At 36.4% G+C, this 13045-nt stretch overlaps 1 protein-coding gene across 3 annotated transcripts in view; it reads left to right on the forward strand.

Moving 5' to 3' along the window:
- Nucleotides 1-13045, forward strand: part of LOC125239646 — a 37606-nt gene continuing 24561 nt past the window's right edge. Inside the window, exon 1 of one of the 3 annotated variants that reach the window (XM_048147291.1) lies at nt 1-98. Coding sequence is in view for 1 of the 3 variants with exons in the window: in XM_048147290.1 (XP_048003247.1) it covers nt 168-325 (158 nt within the window). In the remaining 2 variants the exon portion in view is untranslated. Of the gene's footprint in view, nt 99-130; nt 326-13045 lie in introns of those variants that run through there. The other 2 variants (XM_048147292.1, XM_048147290.1) reach the window with 2 other exon arrangements.

Raw genomic sequence — 13045 nt, forward strand, 5'->3', positions numbered from 1 at the left:
GCGCCCAGCTCCTGCTGAGCGAGGCGGAGGGTCCTGCAGGCAGGAGTACTAAGTCACCACCAGCCGATATGCAGGTGACGGATATGAAGCGCACAAAGGTAAAATTGCCTGAAATCAATCTAAGTAAGTTTGATGGTACGTACAGTCAATGGTTGGAGTTTCGTGACATGTATGAATCTATGATTCATAATGATAGTAGCTTATCCGATATTACGAAGTTCCATTACCTACGATCTTACTTAGAAGGCAGTGCTTTACTAGTTATTAAATCGATCGAATTTAGTGCTTCGAATTATCAAATCGCATGGGAGCTTGTGTGTGACAGGTACAATAACAAACGTTTACTCATTTCTAATCACGTTAAAGCGTTATTTAACGTATTTTCCGTACAAAAAGATACAGCCTTTCAGTTACGCAGGTTAATTGATACTTTCATAAAAAACCTAAAGTCCTTACAAATATTACAAGAACCAGTTGATAAGTGGGACACACTATTGACTTATATCGTGTGTACCAAGCTCGACAGCCAAACATTATTCGAGTGGGAAAAATACAAATTAACGTTAGAGGGCGATTCTAACACATTTGACGACTTAGTCAAATTTGTCAGGATGCGAGCCGATTTACTAGAAACGAGTGGTTAGATCAGTTACCCAAACGCGTTAGTTCCGCGTAGCACCATTTCCAGTCGCATTGTTCCCCAAACGCGTGAGTTCCGCATCGCGCCGTTTCCAGTCGCATTTTTCCCCACTAGAGTTTGTTGTCGTTCATGTATGTTTCTATTGGCATGTATTGACAGGCGATCCTTTATCTAACAGTTTTTTTTTTCCTAATCGTTTATTTTACCAAGAGCATTTACCACTTGTCGACCTTCGTCCCATAGCATTTTTTTTCTATTCGATTGATGTTTCAGACGCAAATATTAACAGTCGCTCTTTTAAATAGGTTGATCAACAAAAAATAGTTACGGAAAATTTATATTTGTCATTGTTTACACAGAAATCAAATCCGAGATTAGATATCCATTAAGGAAACTTAAGATTTTTTTAATATGTTAAATTTAATGTTATTGTTTCCTCGACGATGTCAAAACTAGGTAATCGAATAAATTTGTCTCGATAAATGTTACAAACAAATACACCGTGTTTTTATTGAACTCCGTTAAGTTTAAGGGCGGCTCCTGATGAAACCTAACTGCGTGTCGAATTTGATGGAAAACAAAACAAACACGGTGTATCAAAACATTACATGATCTTTTTGTTTTTAGAGGTTTTAGGTAGGTAATGCTGATTTTAAAAATAATGACCAATTTGAAACCATGATTGCAGAGCTGCAGAGTTAGCTTTGCCTGAATTTACGCACAAATTGACTACCTGTCAACTATCAATCGAGAATTAATCGTAAAATCAATCGATTAAGATACGGATTAAATGAATTTCAATCGTATGTTAGGTCGATTAATTTAATCGCGATTAAATCCATCGTTGACTAATTTTGACGATTTTTTTTAATCAATTAATTAGTCGAATAAAAAGTTAATAGATTAATGCCCATCTCTGGCTGTACTATTTCTAATTTCAATTATTCTATGTCATATTTTTTCCTGTCAATATTCTTTCGATATTTATTGTAAATATACCATAATACATCGTTTTTATTAAATCTGGAGTTTCTACGACATAAACCCGTTATTCCCCGACAACAACCAGAGATGGGCATTAATCGATTAACTTTTTATTCGACTAATTAATTGATTAAAAAAAATCGTCAAAATTAGTCAACGATGGATTTAATCGCGATTAAATTAATCGACCTAACATACGATTGAAATTCATTTAATCCGTATCTTAATCGATTGATTTTACGATTAATTCTCGATTGAAAGTTGACAGGTAGTCAATTTGTGCGTAAATTCAGGCAAAGCTAACTCTGCAGCTCTGCAATCATGGTTTCAAATTGGTCATTATTTTTAAAATCAGCATTACCTACCTAAAACCTCTAAAAACAAAAAGATCATGTAATGTTTTGATACACCGTGTTTGTTTTGTTTTCCATCAAATTCGACACGCAGTTAGGTTTTCATCAGGAGCCGCCCTTAAAGTTAACGGAGTTCAATAAAAACACGGTGTATTTGTTCGTAACATTTATCGAGACAAATTTATTCGATTACCTAGTTTTGACATCGTCGAGGAAACAATAACATTAAATTTAACATATTAAAAAAATCTTAAGTTTCCTTAATGTTGGCGGTTTCTTGTTTTGGTTATAATACGAGTGTGTATAATGAATAGAATACCTACATAATTATATGATTGTTGCATTGTATAACATCTACCGCGGAATGGAATAGGTATCGAGACAAACCTTATTGGTTTAACGATACTATGTAAATTAATTAGAGATTTATGTTTGTAATTACCTAAAATAAATAAAATAAATAAATAATGGATATCTAATCTCGGATTTGATTTCTGTGTAAACAATGACAAATATAAATTTTCCGTAACTATTTTTTGTTGATCAACTTATTTAAAAGAGCGACTGTTAATATTTGCGTCTGAAACATCAATCGAATAGAAAAAAAATGCTATGGGACGAAGGTCGACAAGTGGTAAATGCTCTTGGTAAAATAAACGATTAGGAAAAAAAACTGTTAGATAAAGGATCGCCTGTCAATACATGCCAATAGAAACATACATGAACGACAACAAACTCTAGTGGGGAAAAATGCGACTGGAAACGGCGCGATGCGGAACTAACGCGTTTGGGGAACAATGCGACTGGAAATGGTGCTACGCGGAACTAACGCGTTTGGGTAACTGATCTAACCACTCCTAGAAACTATCGAGCAAAGAAATGTTAGACAAGAGAAGCCGCGAGCCTTGGTCACTTATGATTCGCCTACTAAGGCGAATACTATTAATAACAATACTAAATCGTGTCCCGTACCTATGCAATTCGAGCGTTCACAATATTTATAATTGCAAAGCGTTTCTAGATTTGAGTGCACAAGATAGGGAGGACAAGGCCCTAGGTTTAAAATTGTGCCTTAATTGTTTACGTCACGGGCATCCTACTAAAAACTGTCGTTTGAGCCCGTGCAGAGTTTGCAGGAAAAAACACAACACTATTTTGCATACAACTAAACCGTCTGCGAGCGATAACAGTGTACCTAGTACGAGTACCGCGGTACCTAGCACCAGCGGCATCGCGCTGCCTGCGACGGCCGCGGCCCCTCCCCCTGCGCCCGCGCCGGCCGCGCCCGCGCCTGCTGGCCGGGCGGGCGGCGCGGCCGGCGCGTCTGCGCCGGTCGGACTTGTTTGCGCCGAGGACGAGGAGCCGGAAGGGGTATTGACGACCGCTATAGTTGACGTGCGAGCTGCAAACTCTAATATTTATCCCGTGCGTATTATGCTTGATTGTGGTAGTACTTCTAATTTTATTACTGAAAGGTTGTGCAAACAGTTGAATTTGGAAACAAAAGACGTTTTTATTTCAATTACAGGACTAAACGAACATGAATCTATTTTAAATAAAACTTGTACGGTTAACATAAAATCAAAATACAATGATTACTCCATGGAACTAAAATGCACCGTCATACCTGTAATAACTAGGCCCTGGCCATGCGAACCTATTGATTTTGAAGCCTTCAATATACCCAAAAACATCACGTTGGCAGATCCCACTTTTTACGAAAAATCAAATATTGACATTTTACTAGGAAACAAGGTGTTTTGGGGTTTATTGGGTTCAGAACAAATCGAATTAGATAATACAAATTTAATTTTGCATGAAACCAAATTTGGTTGGGTCCTAGGCGGTTCAGTACCAGGCATGGCGGACATATGCGGGTTTGCACACGCTCAAACTATTACAAATGCACAATTACAAGATAAAAATAACATGGAAAACTGCACTATACAAAAACAATTAGCGCGTTTTTGGGAACTAGATTCTATAAAAAATGATTTTACCTCTTTAAGTGTCGAAGAAATGGAATGTGAACAAAGTTTTGTACAAAACACGACACGTTTACCTGACGGTCGATTTTTACTTACCATTCCACTCAAAGAGTCGCCTAGCCTATTAGGTGATAGCTACTGTTTAGCAAAACAAAGAGATCCTATTTTAAAACAATCTTACACAAAGTTTATTCATGAATATATACAATTAGGTCACATGAGTGAATCACATTACGATAGGTCGCAAATTACCTATTTTGCGCCACATTTTGCCGTGTTGAAAAGCGACAGTATTACTAGCAAGTTAAGAGTCGTTTTTGACTGTTCAGCAAAGTCGTCATCTGGCTATTCCTTTAATGATTTGCAGAAAGTAGGCCCTACTATACAAGATGATTTGTTTTCAATTTTAATGCGTTTTAGACAACATGACGTGGCCTTGACTGCAGATGTGGCAAAAATGTATCGCCAGTGCAACGTCGTTGAATCACAACGGCCTCTGCAACAAATATTGTGGAGGGACGACCCCTCCCAGCCTATAAAAACATTTCAATTAAATACCGTGACTTATGGTACATCGTCAGCGGCTTTCTTGGCCGTCCGCTGTTTGCGGCAGTTATCGATTGAATGCGATGATCCCGTTATTAAAGAAATTATAGCTAGGGACTTTTACGTCGATGACCTTATATCCGGGTGCTCCTCAACAGAGGGCGCCACTAGGATCTACACAAAACTTACAGAAACCTTGAATAGTGCTTGTTTTCCACTTCGGAAATGGAGATCAAACGACACTAGCGTGCTCCAAAATATAGCTAATGACAAGACTGATGGCGCCGAAGGAAACCTGGACCTATGTCCTGAGCATAGTTCCAAGGTTTTAGGCATTACATGGAACAGCGTATCCGATAACTTGTGCATCACAACCAATGTAGACCTTAAAGGCTCTGTCACTAAGCGAAACATTTTGTCAACTATTTCTAAAATATTTGACCCTTTGGGTCTAGTAGCACCTACTATTTTAGAAGCCAAGGTCATGATGCAGAAGTTGTGGTTGCACCAGTTGTCGTGGGACACAGCTGTCCCTGACGAGATACGAGATGTTTGGCAAGCATTTGTACTTACGTTGCACAATCTTAACGAAGTACAAGCCCCCAGACACGCTATTTGTCACGGTCCTGTCAATTTACAACTACATATTTTCGTAGATGCGTCTGAAGCAGCCTATGGCGCTTGCGCATACGTGCGCTCCGTGAACGAGAACAACGAAGTAGCTGTCAACTTGCTGTGCTCAAAGGGGAAAGTGGCCCCACTAAAACCACTAACTACCCCTCGATTGGAATTATGCGCAGCCCTACAAGGTTCTAGGTTGCTAGACAAAATTTTGAATTCTATGAGACTACAATTTGACAGCTGCTTTCTGTGGTCTGACTCAACTATTGTACTAGGTTGGTTGAGTATGCATCCAAGTAAGTTGCAAACATTTATTCGTAACAGAATTGCCGAGATACAGTCCACTTGTGCTAACCATACTTGGAGACATGTTCCAACCAACGAAAATCCCGCAGACCACATTTCACGTGGATTGACAGCCAACGAAATAGTGCACAACAAGTTATGGTGGAACGGTCCACAATTTTTATCACAGCCAGAGCACGCATGGCCTCAACTAAAATTAAAATTAAATACTAATAACTTACCAGAAGTTAAAACTCAAAACACATGCCTGGTAGTCAATTCTGGCACTGATGAGCCGTTTCCCTTCAGTAAATTCTCAGACTTGAAGCGCATGCAACGTATCTTTGCTTACATGGCGCGATTCATTCATAACGCGCGCTTTAGGTCTGATAAGAGAAGCGGCCCACTCAGCGCCGAGGAATTAGACTATGCGCTAAAAAAGTTAATACTAATATCACAAAAGGAATCGTTTCCTACAGAATATGACAAGTTAAAATCGGGAACTTCCATTAAAAAATCTACGATTTCGTCACTGAACCCTGTAACCTAAACCTCCGCTCACCTTACTTATTTACTTACTTACTTGACTAAACATACTTATAACTAACCCCCCTTTAAATATACCCCGTAAATTTGGCCTTGTGATCGTCTAGCGTGAATAAGTAGAACCCTTCGATGTGATCCGCGATAACCTAGATCCTTTAATGAGTATCAGCTGTATTTTAGACTTATATTTAAATTTTTATTTATTTATATTTTAAAGAAGAATAAAGGTTATTGTAGTATAATAATATAGTGTTATAGAAGAGTATTTTATCAGATTTAGGCCTAGAAAGTTATATGTGAGAAAATTAATGACGTAATGAAGAAAATCTTAGAATAGAAGTTAGTGAGTGAAACATACATGAAATAAATATTAAAAAATATTTTGGTAATCATCCGCTACGCCTTATTAGTGGTCCCGGCTTGGGCAAGGGCTTGCGATACGGTATGGGACCCCTGTCCTGATCAAACCACTTTATCAGGATCCTAAGCAAGTAAGCCTGAAGGGCTATCTATCTACAAACTAACCCCATTTTTTATTTTGTTTCTTTTTCCCTAGCTAAACCCCCCTTTTCCCCAATACTGCTAATAGACCATAACTTCTCGATCTTTCTAATGTTTTATCGAAACACCGAGCAGTCGCTAACTTTTATAAGAACTAAGTAAGTCAAACTTTTCTAAGCTTTTGACTTTCCATCAGTGGACGGCGCTCGCATGCCACTGGGCCCTATAACAAACCTATGCTTTTTATTCCAAAGAATAGTTTGTTTCCCTAACCATCTTGATAGAGTTTACCTTTAAAACCAGTTAGCAACACTAAGTGTCCCGCAGCCACACCGAAAAATCAGAAATTGCTACCACAATTATTAATTTCACTCAAATAAATTAAGTAATAAGAGTTTTTATAAATTACCAGTTTTACCACATATTTTAAGATAGTAAACACCACATTTAAAGTCCATTAAAACCATATAAATACACGCCTATCAATTATACTTCAAAACCAATCGTAAAACAACCCTAATTTCATAGAAATAGTGTGTGACGCTACCCTAATCCTATTGTTTTCCCTACTCTAACATATCTGAAACACAGACCCTCACTTACCATAGATCTTGTGTTCAGAATATGTACAAGTGTATCCCTACTAGAACTGTACAGTTCAGCCAGCGAAGCTGAGATAGGCAACCTATAGGCTTGTGTTCTGATCCCCCCCTCTGCTTTTGCCCGCGGGCTAGGGTAGCAGAGAGTAGATCGCCCTATCCGTGTATATATCCAGTATTCTAGGACACACCAGTACCAGCCACATGGGAGACCCAACTGCGATCAAACTTTACTTAGATATGGATCAATCACAACCGAAATCCCCAGCGACCAACGCCAGCATGGACTAGAGCACCGAGTAAATAAATATATATATATATAGGACCCCAGCCTCAAATACTGCCGACTTCAGTGAGCAAGGATTACTCCTAATGCCTTTCGTCAATCGTGAAAGTCCTCACTTCCATCTAACAGTTGGACTCTTTGAGACCGGTGAGAAAATACGCTTTTGTAAGTATAGAAAAGCGTCCAAGCCCTCCACTTGGAACAAAAAGACCCCTAAACGCCTCTTATTTGACACCGTAAGGGAAGAAGCGCCTAGCCGGACAACAGTCTGTCACAAACAATGATCTGGCTTATAACTTTCACAAAATAACCCCATAGAAAATTACTAAATTCAATTTTACTGACCAACTAAACAAACGAGTGAAGTTTCCTTTACGTGCTATAATCTAAGCTTAGTTTTGCAAGAATTACTCCCTACAAAACCAAACACAGACTTATCTCCAAGCACCAGCCATACATCGACCCAGTCTTTGTATTGCTTGACGGCACTCATGAAACAAAGCACAGAAAACTTCACTATACACATCAATTTAAATGTAACACTACACTATAAATAGAACACTAAAATAACCCCACAACTGACAGTAAAGCAATTCCACCACAGGTCTAAATTCAACTGTACGACGATATTGTCCCCGCACAATCAAACAGAGACACAATTTCAAAGTTTACAATCACTTAGAATAATTTCCAAGTAAAAACAAACAGAGAAATAATAGCAGAACAACTTCACTCACCAGTAACACACGAAAGCCAGAGACACTGTTAGTCTTGTAGATATTTTAAGAATGACGCGCGTCGGCTCGCTCCGACCCTTTTATAGATTCTATCTCCGACTTCCGACTTCCGACATCCGACTTCCGACTTCTGACATTCGACTTCCGACTTCTGACATCCGACTTCCGACTTCTGACATTCGACTTCCGACTTCTGACATCGGACTTCCGACTTCTGACATCGGACTTCCGACTAGATGGCTACTCAATCGTGTGCTTTGTTTACTAAGTCTTATGCCCTATGCATTAGAGTTCACGATTAACACACGGATGTTTGCTTATCAACACGTGCCGAGTACACGTGTTTTAGAGAGAGACAGAGCTATTGATATTGATACCTATGTAGTCCAATAGTGGAGCGATTCGCAAATATTTTTACGTAAATATTATTTTGTGGAACATTCTTATTTATTTTGTAAGTAATTTCGCAATGAAATATTTTATCTGTTACTAAATGTTACATTGAATGATATATTCAGGAAGTATAATAATCAATATTAGTCATTATTACCTCTCTGACTCGTAATTGGAACCAAGACATAATATCGGAACGCTATGCAGTTGACAACTGTCAGTGTCAGTATTTCGTCCATGTGAACGTAGTTTGTTGATAAATACGTTTTTCCAACCTGTTTTGCACCAAATAATAGTGAATTTTATGAGTGAAGACGTGACTAAACATGTGATAAACCATCAAAGATATTATTTGTTAAAATATTCAATGAAATCCCGAAGGAAATATGCACCAAAAAGTTGGTCAAGGAAAAGTTGATTCGCCGTAAGTTTTATATGTAATAACGAATCAATTTCCTCGTCATAGACGCTTGTTCTGTTACAACTCGCCCCCAGATTGGATTTCTTTTACAAAATACAAAGTGGTTTGTAAAAAAATCCAATCTCACTTAGCAAAAGAAGCAATAAAAATGAATAAAAGAAAAATATCTCTAGATCAGTCGGAAATATCCCCCCATTTCTAATCGTGTAGTGTGTATTCCAATACTATGCAACTGCTAGCGACTCAGTTTTGAAATCAGCTCATCAGAATCTCGACAATGAACCATGATAACCCCTTTCTCAGAGTCCACGCATCGCCAGGGATACCAGGTTGTGAATCTGATAGGTCCTACTAACCCGTTCTTGCTAGCTCGTTCCCCGGTCGCGGCGAATATTCATTCCATCCACACTGTTGGACCGGAATAATTATCGTAATAATTTCAACGAGTTCACAATAACTTCCCACGCAATTACGAAGAAACCTTTAGAGCTCTCATTATAAGTCCAGAGCCTTCAATCTCCATTGTCGGAACTCAAACCAATTTCTCTACCTAATCACTCCAGCCACATGTTTTGGCGCATGTCTCATACTTGAATAAAATATACTGACTTAAGATCTGTTTGGATGTGTTTTTTTTTTTTTATAAAACAAACCTTAAATGACATAAGCATGTACCTCAACTTGGTACCATATCATGATCAAATGAAGAAATGATTTGATGATACTAAACTCCACATATTGGAAAACATAACAAGGAAACAATTATTGAAAAGAGCCTCGTTCTCACTAGACGATATCGGCCCTTAAATATGTCGATTGTCAAATACATCCCATTCAAGATGAGGTGTGTGGTTTTCGTATGGGTCTTATTACCTTGTGTAGTAGTAATCATAAAAAACTACCCTTGAAATGGGTCGAATCCATTGGATTTTAACCTAACCAATAAGAATTTTATGACTAATGTGTTCCCAAAATTCCCCCCCTTTGTTCCCGCAAATTCCGACCAAACTAGTTTTGACTACTTTCCAGCGCTGTCTGTCTATATCAATCCAATCATTCCATAAAAGAATACATTCAAGACACACTTTCATATCTTACATCCGTCATATCCAGCCATTCAATCTATCAAACATACATCTATAAGCATTCATCACCTCTAACTTATACACAATACACATACACTCGTTCATTCCTCCTCAATTACGCTTTCATTCGATTGTTTACAGAAAGCCAACGCTTTTAAAAGTAATCAAAATAAATAATAAAAATGAAAATAAAATTCTATAATAACTTCAATAATTTACGTATCCCATTTTACTCCACTCTACCCTGACTCGAAGGCAAAGAAAATTTCAATTTATTTATGATAGGTTTCATTTTATACGTCTATATTTCATTTTTACAAAGTATTTATTAACCGCAAGAAATTTGACAATGTGTGAAAATTGTTTGATGCACATACTAAAAATAAAATGTTCGTACGAAGAAAATGTTACATTTTATGTTCACATTTTAATTAGAGTCAATTACTGTAAGGACACTACCCTACTTTCAATTTTCCTGTCTTTGTTTTTTTTTTTCCTGCAGTTCATAATGCAAAATTGATAGCATAAAATGCAAAAATTTAATAAAAGTAAGTACAGTCAGCTAAAAAATTAGTGGCCCTCTCTACTCCGATCTTTGTAGAACAAAATACTGACCGAGTTATGCTTAGAAACGAGGATCTGCACTGGTGATTACCGATATTGTACAGTATACCACCCTATATAATGTAAAAAAATGATAACGCATAAATAATAAATATCACTGCTAACTGTAATAACTAAAATGAAAAATTGTTTATCCACCACTCTGAATTTTCTAATGTCTACCCCAGGTAGACTAGATACTATATGTCCACTTATTGTTATATTAAAAGAATCCAACCATACAATGAATGTTCAATACATTCTCCATACAAAATAAAGATAAAAAAAAAATTGTTGTCCACATAATGAACCGACATCTTTATCTAGATAATTAAAAAAAATCCGTATTATAGATTTACAACCACCATACACCATTTTATAATCCTAGGAACAAAACTACTAAGTGACAGAGAGACTATACGATGTGCTAGCCAATAACGCCCTTTACCACACAGATCACTATAGAAATAAAATTAATTTCAGACAAAATTTTGACTTCTACCACCCCTATAATAATAACACTGAATCCCAATAAAATTTACAAGAATTCATAACACATTTCAAATAATGATAATGATGATGATGATAAGAAAGAAAAATAATAATGTTCCACATAAGTATGCCGCAATAAAAGAAAACTTTTTACTAAAAGGTCATTGACTTGTAACCAATGTACTCATAGAATTTACATTACACATCATGTAATGTTCATAATAAACGCATAATACAATTTTGCAAAAAAAAGTAATTGCAGTTTTGAAGTGGTTTTCATATTTTCAATTTTTTCCCGCAAAATATGATGTATCATCAATTTTGATTTGGTTTTGATATTTTTTTGTAAAATATAATGTAACATCAAATTTGATGTGATTTTGATAAAATATATTCCCTTTTTTTTTTCAAACTATCTGCAAAATTTTATTTTGGTTTTAATTGCCTTATGATAAAATACAAAATGATGTCATAAGTAGGTTCAAAATACTTTTATTTGATTGGATAATAATATAACAAAATAATGAATTTTTCTTGAAACGAGCTTAAAACTTGTATTGTCCTATTCTATGTCTTCAATATTGTATAACATGCCCCGAAAGTTTTGTAACCTCAGACAATCCATTCCTTCTTCATGGCATTCGCAGCTGCAGCAAACTTAGCAAATTGTTAACAAACACGACAATGGGTTGAGGAACTTGGTCAAAGGTGTCTCTCTTCCTTTTTTCTCCTTCATACTTGGCTAGTTCTATGATGGGTTCTCGAGTAGCTAATGATGATGGTTAAATCCTGCTGGCCTCCTGGTAATATTTCAAGATCTTCCTAACTATTCTCTTCTCAGTCGGTGTAATAGCCCAGGACACCATGAAATCTCTTCCGAAAACACGCTGCAGACTTGATCACAATCAGCATAACCGCAAGATCCAGTCATTCATTCCTGAATACAGCAAAACTAATCAATATTTTCTTCATCTCCAAAGTCGACTCCTTATTTGTACAATCAATGGCAAGTTTTTGAGGATTACAACCTACTTCCAGTTTTCCAAAAATATCTTTCACTTGAATTGTAAATAATGAAATACCACATTAGTAACATTAACTACTCTCTAAAACTTGTTGTAAAAACCACCTTCATTCAATTTTAAAATTATTTCCAAAAAAAAAGTAATTTTTATTTTTATTTTTGAAAATAATAAACAAAACAAAGTCGTAAATATAAAACAAAATAAAATGGTATTTCAAAATAAAACTACAAAAAGTGAAGCAAAAGTAAGATTCGAACCCACCATCGCATGAACCTTCCCATACATTAATCCACCCCTAAACTACCTGAGCCACGAATGAGTTAAGGAACCGGTCGAATTTAGCCATCAAATAACTAACGGACGAAGGTATTTTATAAATTCCCAATTATTTTATGTAAAGTTTAAGTTTACTTGAAACATTTTGTTTTACTTAATTCACGAACATGAAATAATATGTAATGAATACTCTTATCACAAATTAAAACTTTTCTAAGTTACAAAACACATTTGAAATCTAAAATAATCAATATTGTTGAAATTTGAAGTGTTTTCAGCGCACTATTTCCGTAAAATTGTATGTAATAAGAAGGAATAATATGTAATAAAATGTCATATACAATCAGTTTCTAAAAACCATACCAAAACAATCACCGGTTCGACTAAATACTAGGTAATATTTGTTTGTATCTGTACTCACTTGCTTTGTGCATTTTTCTTGCAGAATTTTAAACACTGATCACCACTATTCACCATTGCACTTTACTGATGCTATATAATAATTATTTTAAACACTTCCTTCTCACACACAAAATGCATTTTTCCTTTTGAACAATCGTCAAACACAATTTTCGATCGTAACCAATATGTTACGGCGACACTCACTTTTGTCCCTTGCGACGGCGAGATAATGCTACAAACCACTTGTACGGATAAAACAAAT

The sequence above is a fragment of the Leguminivora glycinivorella genome, chromosome 26 (assembly GCF_023078275.1).
Source record: "Leguminivora glycinivorella isolate SPB_JAAS2020 chromosome 26, LegGlyc_1.1, whole genome shotgun sequence".
NCBI lineage: Eukaryota > Metazoa > Arthropoda > Insecta > Lepidoptera > Tortricidae > Leguminivora > Leguminivora glycinivorella.